At 43.8% G+C, this 15,152-nt stretch overlaps 1 protein-coding gene across 2 annotated transcripts in view; it reads left to right on the top strand.

Moving 5' to 3' along the window:
• Positions 1-14,147, top strand: part of ITPR2 (inositol 1,4,5-trisphosphate receptor type 2) — a 508,158-nt gene extending 494,011 nt beyond the window's left edge. For both annotated transcript variants that reach the window (XM_043561419.1, XM_043561418.1), the window contains exons 56-57: positions 9,275-9,436; positions 10,173-14,147. In XM_043561419.1, the coding sequence (XP_043417354.1) occupies positions 9,275-9,436; positions 10,173-10,259 (249 nt within the window). In that variant the 3' untranslated portion in view covers positions 10,260-14,147. The remainder of the gene's footprint in view (positions 1-9,274; positions 9,437-10,172) is intronic.
• Positions 14,148-15,152: the final 1,005 nt, after the last annotated feature.

Genomic DNA, 15,152 nt, shown 5'->3' with positions numbered 1-15,152 from the left:
CTCTTCTACGTGATTCTTTGGGTCCATCCATGATTATTATTTTTACTTAATTCCATAAAAATTAATATCATAATTATTATCTAATTATATGCTACTGAATATAATTATTATGTCATAATTAATTTGCTGTATGACTTGGAGAAGGCCCTCAGCCTTTATTCTGGACAAAATTGGCCAGTGTTAAGTAGCACTTGGCCCTGTTAATTTCTTGAAGCTTGTATCAGCCAGGGTTCCTCACTGCAAACAATAGCAACTGACTCAGGAAACCTCAGGGAGAAAAGGAATCTGTGAGGGAGGCTGGGAAGGAGGGAAGGATAGGGAACAGGAATGGGAAGCAAGGTACGTTCTCAGGGGCCGAGGTCTCTGCTCACAGTCCAGCCTGTTGTCCGTGATGAGACCAGCCACTAGCCACCACGGGCACAAAGCTAAACTGATGGGATCTCATCACACCTGTATCCTCACCTGTTTTTCAGGTCACCACCCAGAGCCCTGCTCTTCAAACACTGGTGCATTTTCAGGTTACCTGGTTAGGCGGACTTTGAAGATCACAGTTCTCTCAACCTCCTAAATAGCCAAGGCCCACCATCTGGCATGCAGACCCCCCCTAGGGAATGACTTTCTGGTCAGCCTGGTGCATTGCAGTGCCTCCTGCCCATTGCAGAACAGTCCCGGTTACCGGCTACCTTTACCACTACCTACTGCCTCCACCAGTCTGGAAATGTCTGATGACAGAAATCTTGACCCATGAGTCTTTGAAACTCCAGAGCCTAACACTCTTCCTAACATGCTTCTGTAAAAGTTTGTGGAACTGTTTTGACCCTCTTTTCCATCAAGGAGGTCCATGCTCCCCTGCTTCACCCTGGCTCCCTGAGGTGAGGAAGCCACAGAGAGAGGGGACTTCATGCTTCCACCCCTGCAGAGGCTGGAGCCTGTGAGGCCGTGATGCAGTGCTGAGCATCCCTGCTACCCCCGCTCCCTCCACCCCCCCCCCCCCCCCGCTCACCCTGCACTGGCCACAGGTCATGCCCACTCCCACCTCAGCTATGCTGCATAGGAAACGGGGCGGGGGGGGGGGGCTGTAGAATTGGACCAGCTTCCAGTCCCTCCCAGCTGTCACTTTTTGATTCCAAACCTGCAGCCTTGCTGGGACAAACAACCCTGTTAAGTCATTTTCACAAGCACATACCTCTCCTTCACTGGACCTTTTTCTCTCCCTGCCTTCCGGAGCAGTGACTACTTCCTGGCAGGCTCCCAGGCCAGCAGCCCCCTTCCCATCTACATCCTGGAGATGATGCCATGGAAGGGGGTCAGGCAGGAGCAGAGCAGCAAAAGCAGTGGTTGTTGCTCACTGAGCATCTGTTAGGTGCCTTACACAGGCACAAGATAAGGGCCCCACACCTGTACACGTATGGCCCCAGCGGTCCAAGGATACTTCATGTTTGTATAGGGCTTTGTAATGTTCCAACCACTGTCACGTACATAATGCAAGCCTGATATCTGAGCATTTAGATTTTAAACATATTTGAACATCTGACAATGACACTCTAAAGAGATTTTGTTGTTTTGCCAAATCATTCGATACAGATTTGCTTTGGGTAACTAACACATTTAAAACTTTTCAAACCGCACAAATTTGGTACTCTACGTTACATTTGTCAGAACCCGTCAGTTGCAGAGGAAGAATTTAGGGAGATACAGATACAGAATAAACAGAGAGCCACAGAAGGAAGATACAGTTAATAAGGACAGGCAAACGAATCTTCCAGTCCCGTAACATGTTATTTTTCTAAATTTGTCCAATCCAGGAATAGTGTTGTAACTTCAAAGGATACAGCTACATCTTTTCTGTCACCTTCCGTTCCTAAAGCTTGTCAGACAAGTGTATATTTTCCAGCTCACGCTTCCTTCTTCTGAACCCCCATGAGAACCAGCCTTTTTGTTGCCTACATTGAGCAATGTTTGTCATATCCAGGTGGGGTATTCAAGACTTGGAATGAGACTAGAAACCCAGATGCCAGTGTCCTGGGTGTCCCTTAAGTTTTTGAGGTAATGCCTACCCTGCCATCGAGGTCACCATGTTGCTGAGAGGGTGAGAAGCGCCCCACGCTGCTACGTCATTAAGCTGAGACTGGCATGGAGTACTTGAAGCACTCCCCCGTAACCAAAATGATTACTTCTACTTCAGAAAGAATCCTTGTTCCAGGTTGTTTTTGTAGGTCTGAAGTTCCAGGAAAGCAGCAATGGTGCCTTTCCCTCGGGGACCTTCCGACTTACTTCCAGTAAGTCAGTAGTATTTGCATTGCTAGTGTTCCTTTGGAGAGCCATTTCTGCTGACATCTTCAAACCAGAAGGCAAAGAGAGGAATGCAGGGGGTCATACTGAGGCTTTGGGGAAATGGTTACACTTGTCAGCTTAGGAGCCATCGTAAATGATTGCAGATCGGAAAATGCAGTATAAACATGAGGCTTAGAAGAGAGAGAGAGATGGGAAGAAGCAAGACCTTAGCAAACATGGTCTTGGGACAGCACATTCAGCAGAGAAAGTGGAAACAGGGCTGTATGAGATGATTTATTGGTACCCCGTCATAATACAATACAGTACATGGTATGTTCAGTGTGTTACCCCTCGTTAGCAGTATTTTAGAGCACTCAGCAAATCGCTGTGAATGTCAAGCGTTGATGCATTGTCATCAAGTATCTGCATATGGATCTGATGCCCTCCCTAAAGAATTTGTGTTTCTCACGTTCAATAAGTAAGCCTTTAGCAGGCTTCAGAGGCAACCAAGGGGTGCAAGTTATTATATTCTCACTGTAGTCCGTTTTCCTTGGCAATGTCAGAAGCTAAGCACTGACTGCTCTGTTAGATGTAGAGAAATAGTCCTGTGTATTGAAAGGAACATGAGATTTCCAGTAGCACAGGGTGGAGGCCAAAGCCTGGCCCAGCCACTTCCCATCTGTGTGACCTCGAGCAAGTAACTGATCCTTTTCCTGCCTCAGTGTTGTTGTCTGTAAAACGGGCATGGTAACAATCTCTAACTTATGGAATTGTTGTGGTTATTGGCCATAGCATGGCTAAAGTGCCTGACACTTGCTAGGCAGCCAACAAGTGGGATCTATAACTATGTTGTGGATAGAATATACCCTTGCTTTCTATTCAGTTTACCAGCTAGCAACTTTTAATGTGTACCTAGTAGAGCTAAAAACACATAAGGCAACTTCACCAAAACTTGGCTCACTGAAATCAGTCACATTACTTCTTCTTCTTCTTCTTCTTCTTCTTCTTCTTCTTCTTTAGTTTATTTATTTTTTGACAGAGAGAGAGAGAGGCAGAGAGAATCCCAAGCAGGCTCCACACCGTCAGCACAGAGCCCGTGAGATCAGCTCACGAACCGTGAGATCATGACCTAAGTCGAAATCAAGAGTAGGACAGTTAACTGACTGAGCCACCCAGGGGCCCCTCACATTACTTCTTAATCTCACTAGGATGTGGAGAGAAATCATCACAATCTTACATGTCCTTGAGTCTGTGGCCGATTAAGCGTCAACGGGGATAGATTATATAAAATCTATCCCAGTACGTAAGGTGGAGAAGCTTGTCCAGAAGGGGCAATCAAGTGCAGGGACATCTGCCACTGTATATAAGTCCTCAAGGAAACCTAAACTTTCTAGGTTTCAGCCTGGGCAATTATAATATGCTGAGCTTGGGTTATGTGGTTTCAAGGTTGCATCTAGCTGAAATGTTTCTGTTTGCTCACTTGGCGAGCTCAGGGCTTGTCTCAGCACTTTGAGTTTTAAAGCTTTCCTTGAATTCCTAGCTCACAGAATGCTGAGCCGGAGGGGACATAGAGATGACCTGGGGTATCATTCTAGTCTTACAGATGAGGAAACTGGGACTCAGAGAGTAAGGCCCCCCTCCCTTTGTATCACAGAGCTGGCTTGGGGCTGAGCTAAAACCAAAACCCGGTGTTCTGAGTCTTAGGTCAGTGCTCTTTCCATTATACCACATTGCCTCTTTCACACAAATGGGGCTATCACTCTGAAGAACTAAATGTAAGAATAGCACAGCAAGCCTTGAGGGACACTGACACCCTAATCATGTTATTGAATAACTACACAATTAAATAAGTCCAATGGCTCTGACTGTTGGAAGTACTATTTTGAAAGATTCTTACATTTCTAGTCACCTAGAAAGATTCATTATTTTTAGAATGTAGGGATAGCTAGAGGGTGGGGGCTGGCATGCTCCGCGAGTCCTTTCTCAGAGACGTGACTAGTTCATTTCTGAGCTTTGCATTTTAGAACCCTCAAGAAGCTCTGAGTTTCCACTCGCCCAGTTACCAAGTTCATACATTGTAACCACAGAATCTAAAAGTTGATCTGCGACTTCTCTGACTTTATGCTACCCTGTGGTCAAATATTTTCATTCCTGGTGAAAGAAGGAAATGATTTCATATTGACTAACAAAAGTCAACATGGGAATGTACTAATCATGTGCATGATCACAAGATGTACATAGCACATATGAGTAACTGAGAAGTAACGAATCAAGTCAAGCTGCTTTGTTAGATGGCGGACACATTACAAGTTAGCGCAGTAAGGAAGTGGTGTCCTGTTCCGTGTGTCTGTCCTGCGGCTCTGGCTCAGGTGAAAATCCAGAGTCTCACCCTCCTTGGTCCGAGCCTTCCATGGAAGCTGCTCTATCTGCCATTAGAGCAGAGAGAGGGACCTTAGGGTCCACTTTTGACGAAAAAGCTTATGCAGGATTTACTCTGAGAACACTATTGTACTTGAGTTATTTTGGTGAATAAAAAATGTACTTCCCTCATTAATTTGAAGAAACATCAGTTGTGAAAACTATTTTTAAAAGACTGGCTTTAGTTGTAAAAAGAGGACAGAAAGCAATTTAACTTGGTTATTTTTTCAGTTTTAGTGAGAGATGTAAACCACTTAAGTCGGGCTCCTTAAAAATTAAGAAAAGGGTCCACAAAGCATTCAATATTGAAAAAAGTCTTAATCACACATGATTTTTTAGTTTCAGTTTATGGTCAGTTGATGTAGACAGGAAGGCTAGAATGAAACAACAATCACAGAAGTGGGAGAGAATAGATGGAGACACAAGCACCCAGACAAAAATGGAGAAAGATACAAGCAGCAAGAGAAAGAAAGGAGGAGGACCAGAAGGGGATTCGAAATGAACAGCTTCCTGGGACTCCGAGAAAGGAGCACAGGGCCTGTAAGCACGAGCTGTCTGTGGCTTTCATCAGCATTTGGCTGAAGCCTTACTCTCCACCTGGAGTACCAGCTCCACGAACACGGGGACCATGAGGCTCTCGCTTACCATGGTTTCGCCAGTGCCCAACACAGACATGGTCAACATAGGAAGAATTAATGAATGAATGGATGGACAAAACAACAGGTGAAGAAAGAGAGTGTAGGGAGAGGGAGTCCCGGCCCCGGGACACCTGTGAGAGGATTTGTTCGAAGGTGGCTTCACAGAGTCTCACCTATGTTCTCTAAAGATGTTCTGCAGTCTGCTAAGCCTCGGAGCAATGGTGTGCTTCTGTTTCGGAAACTTTCTGGAAGTTGATGCTTCCACCATCCCGACCCTGGGTATCGCCATTTCAGCTGGGACCTTCTCGCTCCAGGCCCAGCCGTCTGAGGCTCTCCAGCCCTCTGGCCCATCAGCTGCCCCGTCCCCTGCCCTGAAACCCTGTCATGGTACAGGCCACCTCTCGCATCCCAGAATGCCACCTTCTTGGCTCTCCCAAGACCGCCCCTTGTCTTTTAGCCCACTTGGTGGCAGCTGCCTCTTTCCCCAACCCCTCCGTACTGAAGGCCCTGCAAGAGGGTCAGCAGACTGGGTTTCCCTTCACTGAGAAGCCATCACATCTTCACCTTCACATGAAAATGTCCTTTTTCAAGCCTTTCCCGTCACTGCCTTCTAGTAGCTCCTGGTCACATCTGGGACCAGATTTTGGCCCTTGGCCACCCACAGCCACTTCATCCACCCAACTAGTGACCTCCTTCAGGATGACCTCGGGGACTTTGCACACAATTCATCCTAAAGATCAGCCCCTGCAAATCCAGCAATTTCAAAAAAATGTAGTAAAATACACATAATATAAAATTTACCAGTTTAACCCTTTTAAGCATACAGTTTCACAGCATTAAGTACATTCCCATTGTTATGCAACTGTCACTATGTCCCTCTGCAGAGAATTTGCATCTTCCCCAACTAAAACTCTATATCCATTGAATACTAACTCCCCCCAGTTTGCTGATACTCTAGCAGGTTTAAAGCACTCTCATCCTAAAATCTTCATTTCCTGAAGTCGTTCTACATTCAGAATCTTTTTTTTATTTTTTTTTTCATGTTTATTTATTTTTGAGACAGAGAGAGACAGAGCATGAACGGGGGAGGGTCAGAGAGAGAAGGAGACACGGAATCCAAAGCAGGCTCCAGGCTCTGAGCTGTCAGCGCAGAGCCCAATGCGGGGCTCGAACTCACGGACCATGAGATCATGACCTGAGCCGAAGTCAGACGCTTAACCGACTGAGCCACCCAGGCGGCCCTACATTCAGAATCTTAAATGTTATCGTTCCACCTTCTGTCTTGCCAAGAGAGCTGCCTCGTGGCAGACAGGTCTGGGTTGGGGTCCCAGCTAAGCCATTTGCTAACCTCAGTTTCCTCATCTATAAAGCTCCAACAGTAGATGATACTGCAGAGAATATAGATATTAAATAATAAGAGAACTGAAGTTAAGGGGATTGTTGAAAGGACTGAGTGCTTATAGAGCAGTTGGGCCCAGGTCCGTTCTTCTCCATCCTGCCTACCAGGCCACACACTGATGTCCCTCACTCTAGCCAGCCTCTCGCTGACATTTATAGCTTCCCTATACCTTTGTCTTTCTGATACTGGACACACCATCCTGTATCAGTCTGGCTCTCTGCCTCAGATGCACATCCACCCGGGCTGTTGGTAAACAATGGTTTTTGTGGGGGTCACAGTCTGCTAGGCCATCCATCCTGCCCTACAAGCACGGAATGGGCCTGCATTTGGCTCTTCTTCCTGTTTCCCACAATAGCTACTCCAAACCTTTCCCCTTCGGGCCATCTTCCTACCCCGCCACTACTCCAGGTGTTATTGTTCATCTTATTTGTCTCCAGTGACCAGGGTTCTTAAACTATGGTCCACACAGGAATCCTGTACATCCCCAAAGAGGTTCTGATTTGGAAAGAGGTAGTGGGATTGAAATCTGCAATGTTAACAAGCAACCCCAGAGGATTTTGATGTGCATAATGCACAGTCTCCTTTTCACGGAAGCCTGTCCTAAGCCAGAAGCCCCTTGGAGCAGACATATTGTCTTATCTGATTTTCACCTCTAAATCCTGGGCGATAGATAGATGTTCGAAGGATCGCTTGAATGAATGTGGCTGTCACTGTGCGCTCCAGTATGTTACCATTCTCCTTTGAAATGCTAATTAGCTACAGCTGTGTAAATTCAGTTTAAAACTTTTTGATATGTTTATCTTTAATTTTTTATCTGTCCTTTCATTATATTGGGGGTAGGGAACTATAAAGAACTTGCTGTTTTCCCAGTAGTGACAATAGCTACAAAGTGGTAGACGAGACTGAAACAGAAGGGCAGAGATAAGTTGAACCTTTCCTCAGGCGGGGAAAGTACTTTTTTGACCCTCATTCTAGTGATTGGCCAGGCAGAAGTCCTGGCAGCCACTGAGGTGGGCTTTTCTAAAGTGGAAGTGATCTTAAGCAGGAAGATCACTGCCAGGGATGTTGGGAGAAGGTTACCTGGAGAAACAGGTAGGTGAATCACAATGCAGGTTGGCATACCCAGTTGGTGGTGGAAAGAAAGGCTCACCTGGCTTCAGATCCTAGCTCGGCCATTGCCTAGCTCGTCCAATGGGTGTTAAATTGTCGGGGCGGCTCATCTGTAAAGTGGGGACAAATATGATTTACCTTGCAAGCTCTTTTGAGCATTGAAAAGTGTAATCTAAGTAATGTGCAGTGATTCTATGACATTAAGCAAGCGAGTTGTCAAGAGAGCTGGGCATCTGGTTAACTACTCGTTTCTGCAGCAGTAGAGGGCTGCACACATACTCACACCCCTACACCCAGTCTGCCTAGAAAAACAGAAGTGGTACCAGCTATTGCCCTCTGGGGAAGTGTAACTCTGAAACCTCATCCTCACTGTAATAAAATGTTTCCAGAGGGAGCAGACAGAACAACCCAGGGCCATGCCCTTCCACTTCCCTCTTGCCTGAGTGGAGCTCAGAGCCCGTCTTGGGGAAGTGGGGGGTAAACCAGTTCAGCATGGGTGGCTGGAACCGAAACATTTCTTTTACCACCCTCCTATCCTGCCACCCCTCTCTCTCCTGTGCCGGGGGAGGAGAAACAGCTTATGCCTACAGTACCCATACGTACTTGGATCTGTTGTCCTCAGTCTCCTGACCCTACCTCATCATTCGTCAGGATTCACTGAATGCCCTCTGGGATCGGGGTGCTGTTCTAAATGCTTTATCTGGGACCTTTGTGGGAGCCTGTAGGAAGTTGGAGTCAATATTTAAAATCTTCCCCCAGTTCATGAAAACCAATGGTTTTTTTTTTGTTTTTTTTTTTTTTTTGAAATTTTTTTTTTCAACGTTTATTTATTTTTGGGACAGAGAGAGACAGAGCATGAACGGGGGAGGGGCAGAGAGAGAGGGAGACACAGAATCGGAAACAGGCTCCAGGCTCTGAGCCATCAACCCAGAGCCCAACGCGGGGCTCGAACTCACGGACCGCGAGATCGTGACCTGGCTGAAGTCGGACGCCTAACCGACTGCGCCACCCAGGCGCCCCCATGAAAACCAATGTTTAACCCTCACTTCATTCCCACCAGCAGGCCTGGCCAGAAAGAGTAACTTTTGCTTTGAATACTAAGAAACTTTGATCTAAATGTTAATACTGGGGCGCCTGGGTGGCTCAGTTGGTTAAGCATCTGACTCTTGGTTTCACCTACTGTCATGATCTCATGGTTTCAGGAGTTTGAGCCCCACGCCCGGCTCCACACTGACAGTGCAGAGCCTGCTTGGGATTCTCTGCCTCCCTCTCTCTCTGCCCCTCCCCTACTGGTGCTGTCTCCATGTCTCTCAAAATAAATAAATAAACTTAAAAAAATAAATGTTAACACTAATGAACACCCATAAACCTTCTTTACAGAACTGTAGGCTCCCTTCCATCACTCCCTTGTTCTTGAACACGTATTTGCTTTTAGGAGAAGAATTTAGACTGGTTTCCTCGGATGCGAGCCATGTCCCTCGTCAGCAATGAAGGTGACAGCGAGCAAAATGAGATTCGGAACCTGCAGGAGAAGTTGGAATCCACCATGAGTCTGGTCAAACAGCTGTCTGGTCAGCTAGCAGAGCTCAAGGAGCAGGTCAGTGTGCTCAGGGAGCCGGGGCTAGAGCTGGGTGGGCTCGAATCATTCACCACCATTGAGTGAAGGGCAGTGAGGGGAGTGCGAGGAGACCTGGACACTCCTGGGGGCCAGATTGTTATTCACAGGGAACTGTAAATTCCAACGAGGAACCCTCACACTGTGCTGTATGAACCACATCCCCGCAAGTAGAGGCTTCCGTTTGTCCCATTACCACCTGTGTGACCCTTCTGCACCCACGGAAGTGGGGGAGAGGAGTAAACGCCAAAATACAAGGGCCTCTTTGCACTTTTTGATAGAAACTGGTATTTTGTGCCATCCTAGCCATTACTAAATACATCAGAACGGCAGATCATCTTCAGAATCTGTCATTTCAATGCTATAATCAACCCTTTCATCGTGTAAAATTATTAGTGGTAGTAAAAATACTATCAAAAGTAACGTGTGGTAGCTATTAAAAAGACTAGGCTGATGGTGACGATTGTCTGACAAGCAAAGAGCCGCTCTAAAAGAACCATGGTTCCTGTTTTTAACCACAGAGAGGGGTTTGCTTATTTTCTGCTTGTGGAAATTCACTTAAAAAAAAACATTTTCCCTTTTTTAAAGGTAAATAGATTCTATATGATGCCAGACGCAGACTGTAGGTGCTTGGGAAATTTACCCCCAAGTTGTGCAGCCCACCAGCACTGGGGAAAAGCGAGAAAATGAGCTGAACACACTCTCTCTTTTCCCCCAGATGACAGAACAAAGGAAGAATAAGCAGAGACTGGGCTTTCTCGGATCAAACACACCCCATGTGAATCATCACATGCCACCACACTGATACCATGGGGGGGAAGCCGTGACTAGCCTTTCATCAGTGTCCTGCCTGATCACTGAATAAAGAACTGAGATGGAGGGGAGTGAACAGTGCCTATTGTTGAAAGTTAAAAACAACCAAGTGCCAAGATGTGGAGTGGTTTAGCTCTGAGAACAATTTATAACTGTTTTCATGGTTGAGGAGACCAAACTTAAAAGCTAGAAAGCACACATCACGCATTCTTAATGTAACTCCAAGTAGCTTGCTCACATGGAAGCAGAGGGGACGGGAGGCAGGGTGGAAAGGGGGGGGGGTGTGGCGCAGAGAGAAGAACTACCTTTTGCTAAATCAACAAGGGAGGCTGTTTTGTCTTAAATACTGACTGCAACCTTCATCGTGGTTGGTTGGGACTTCTTTCTTTTAATCATGGCATAGAAGCTAGTGATACAGGCATTCAGACTCTGGGGGCTGCATTTTACTAAGGAAAATAATGGAAAAGATTAAAAATGAGGGTTGCAAAGAAAAATGTTAATGCTTCCAAACCGTAGCTGTCATGGGGCTATTCTCTTATCTATCACATGCGACACAATGTATTTACAGCTCCACGAACATCGTCCTTTGGAGCTTCCGCCCCTCATGCTGACAGCACAACTGAGATGTGGTTGCTTTCTCCGAGATTCGGAGGGGCTCTGTCGATGTGGAGCACAAAAGGGGATTTTCATATAACCTGCTCAAAATGTGTTTTACGTCATGTATAGTGTAAGCTTTTTAAAGACTGGGGGAAGTAAAAGCTGACAGGAAGCCCCAGGGAGGAATTTTTGTGAACCTATGTATGCTATTAAAATATATTGAGAATAATAAATGAAAGTGCTTAAAGGTGACAGGGAATATTGAGAAACTTATGATGGTCACATTTCCTTTTATAAATAAGGAGTAAAAGCTTTTGATTCATGTTTGCTGTGCTTAAGGAACTGAGTGGTTTTATTTATCCTATTTCTGCAGTTAGGAAAAAAAAAACTAAGAAATTTATTGAATGCCCAAGAAAATGCAGCATTTCAATTGCACGTTTTAAACTGTATCAGTAAGAGCTTTTCAACATGTAGAAAGATAATAATCTCTTCCCCAAATTGTTTCTATGTTAAATTATGCAACCAGGATTTGTGGAGAGAGAAAATAACCTGCCATGCTCGTAATATTTTTTGAGACTATATATTTAGAATGTTAAAGCAAACTGACCGTAATGAAAGCGCAGGACACCAGACTCTGGGAGATGCTTTGCAGGTTGATCTCTGGTCCCTGCCTCCATAGGAAGAAACAATTCTCTCCAGAGTCTTTAAACTCTCAAGTTTTTACCGCCAAGGTTTAAGGTCTGGATGGGGTTTGCTATGACCATTTTGAAGCCTTTGAATGGTTGTCATTTAAACTATTGGCTCTTAAAATTCTCAAATCATGGTCTGGGTAGATCATAAAGGATTCCTGAACCAATCCTTCTTCCACAATGTTAAAATGTAGATTTGGAGAGAAGCTGTTAAAACCCAGAGCAGCAATTTTTTAGCTGAATCTACTGGTACCTCCCATCCCTCACCCCAGTACTTCCTCATGTTAAGAATTCTTTACTGTGACACCATAGTATTTTCCCTTACCAGTCACTGAAGGACCATGATCCAAAAATACCAAGAAATTGGGATATCTATCTGCATGCAGCACAGAACTTTGAGCCTAGTAGGCATTCAACAGGTGTATGAGAAATTCCACTGACGCTCAATTACCCTTAATTCTTTATTAAAACTTTAAACTATATCACATACTTGATTTTTTTAAATGGCGTCACCAAAGCCAAAGTAGACCAAAGCAGCCATTGTTTTAATCCAAGACCATCATTGTTATAACAGTATTAAATGAAAGTACACTTTAAAATATTTTAATGAGACAGTGTGCAGGTGGGGAGAAGTGGAGAAAATTGGTAAGGATTGACCATACTCTGGTGTGGAAACCCATCTCTTTTTGAACACGAAATAAAATATTTTTGATGTCCGAACATCAGGAGAATAGATTAATTTGTACAGATGAGAGCAACCTGTTTTTCATGGGATGAACTATCTCTTCTTTTCTGGGACTGTGATAGGTCTTTTTTATAGTGAATAAATCATTGGGTAGATAACTGCCATCAACAAATGGCCTAAGGTCTCCAAACAGTGTTAGTGGCAGCTCACCATTTCACAGATCTTTTCCCATGGGGAGTATCCAAAAGAGAATGCAACTAACAAGACTCTTGTTCAAAATTGAAATATTTCTCAGTTGTGTTTTCTCTCCTGCCTAAAATCTTGGAGATTGTAGAGCAAAAGAAATAAAAACAAGCAAACAAAGAAGGCACTTTCCAGGCTCTTAAAGTCATGATGTTGCAAGAAGATAATGGGAAACTTGACATGGTAGAAGTTTATATTTGTTATGTATATGTTTGTTAACGCAACTGGAATATTTGACCTAGGCAAGTATCAGTTAACATTTTAATATTTATATAGTGACATTAAAATGAACACAATAATCATTGATTTTGATGTTAAGGGAAATGTTTTACTCTTTAGTTATTAAAATGCATATTAGTTTAACAAGATCAATTTCTTCTGAATATAATTTTTAATTTCAAAAGGATTTTATTCCCTTGCATGCTACATTGTGAGGCCCAAGAGTTTAATGAAAGTATGTTTCCTAAGTTATAATATCATTTTAGGTAAGAAAATGTTTGTATCATATAAGACTATAATATTAATAAATAAATTATATACATGTAAAAATTATTTTTTCTACCCCTTGAGAAAGTTCATTTAGAAAGGGCTTATTTTCTTGCTTATTGAAATTCCTCTGTTGATGACAAAGATACAGTTTCTAGTAGTTTATTGATTATATCAGGAAGATATTTTGTTCAAGTCAGAACTAATCATGTGTGTATTTCCATATTCTCAGCTCACAATGCATTGTTTTGATGTCTTTTTTTTATAGTTGTTTTATTATCCTATAGTTGTTTTATAGTTATTACATACTAGGGTTGAGCTGAGTGGAGAGGTTTGTGGTCTTAAGATTTGGTCAGGGAAGGTGGAGATGGATCTTCACTATAATCAGGGAAAAGGAGTAAATGATAGATAATAGGAAGAAAAGGGGTGGCCCTGGAGACTGGGGGGCGGGGGAGGGGAAAGTAAGTAAATATTGTACAGGCATAATGATATAACAGATTACAGGCTCAAGAGATCACACTTAAACATGCATGGAACAATGCTTGGTGGAAAAGCAGCTGTTAAGAGGCATAGTCCCTCAGCTGTTCTTAAACTGTTACGGAATAGCGAATCGACATATTCTGACCCACAGACTAGCTCCGATACATACGACACATGATACGCTTCGAAACAGAGTGGAGCGAACACACGTGCCTATAGGAGCCAGGCAAGTCACTAAAACGCGTGACATTATGGGGTGTACAACATTTGTAGCGAGTGGGGAGGCTACGGTGAACTCTCTCTTTGCAAAATTTGACAACCATTTCCAGTATTTAGAAAATGCCTGAGGCCATTTGAAGCCCTCGGTCACTCATTGGCTATCTCTAAAATAATTGTTGGTAAAACCATAGCATTTAGTAGAAGAAAACACAATGCCAAAACCAAGCAGAGGAGCTAATGTGCGTGGGAAACTGGAGAAACCGGAAAATAAAACCAACTGTCATCTCTGAACTGGAGTGTTTTCATGGACTTGAATAGTTTATAAAATTATCGTACCAGTACTTCTCATATCATCACCAATAGACTTTTTTCCTGCTGTAGAGTATTACTATTTCTGCCTCAAATAGTATGATTCTAATAGAATATGTCAAGACCAGATAATTTATAAATTATTATTAATAAATGGGATTTATACAACTTTTTTGTGTGTGACACTTTAAGTGCTTTTTTTTTTCATTTCTTACCATTTTCCTAAATAATGTATCAGTATGAAAGTCATTATTATTGCTGCTTTACATAGCGAGACATGAAGGGCAAAAAATTGGGTGAGTTGAACCACATTGCACTAATCCAAATGGAACATTTTGCCCAACATTTGTTGGGAGTTGGCTAAATCCCCAACTGGCCAACACCTACCGGCATACGTATACTGAGTCTGGTGCCTCTGAGATGGGCTAAGTGGACACAGGCTGTTCAGTCATCGAGCATTTCCTGGTGCTTCGCAATGATAGTTCCCCTCAGAAGAGAACGAAGCATGCAACAGCTGAAATCAAAATGAGTTGCATGAATCACATGCAAACCGTGAATGGAATTCTTTGCTCATGTGGGCATTTTCCAGTATGCCACAGTTCCTTGAAGCAGTGTGGCAAGAATTGTTTTGTTTTGCTTGGAATCAGAGGAAAGGTTGGGGGAAGGGACTTGGACAATGAGTTCCTCTTCCAGTAAGAATAATTGGCATGAAGGGCAGGAGTTTGCCTGTGGAGGGAGCGTGATGGACGTCTACAAGTCACCCTGCCTTTGGTCAGCCACGGTGCTTTGAGGAAGTCCTGGGAAAGCCTCATCTACTTGACACAACTGTAGGCCAGAAGTCTGTGTACCTTAGCCTCCCTTCTGTCTTTTCTCAATAGCAGAGCTGCTGGGACATTATATGGAATCGGCCACATGACAAAGAAACACAGAAACCCAACTTTATGCAGGTAGAAAATCTATAGGAACAGAGATTAGTCGTTGAGCACAGTTGGACTCAATTCAACAGAAATTTCTCCTTTTTCTTTTTTTTCTTACACTTCAATGTGGATTTCCCCTAGAATAGCCTGTTCCCCTTTAATGCTGGTCCTGGGGATAAAGTCACCTCCTGAGAGAATTATCTCCTCACAGCTGTGGAAACGTGGATACAGGTGTGGATTTCTTTTGCAATCCACTGCAA

This window comes from Prionailurus bengalensis, chromosome B4 (genome assembly GCF_016509475.1).
Source record: "Prionailurus bengalensis isolate Pbe53 chromosome B4, Fcat_Pben_1.1_paternal_pri, whole genome shotgun sequence".
NCBI classification, from domain to species: domain Eukaryota; kingdom Metazoa; phylum Chordata; class Mammalia; order Carnivora; family Felidae; genus Prionailurus; species Prionailurus bengalensis.
This window is presented reverse-complemented; position numbering and strand designations above follow the sequence as displayed.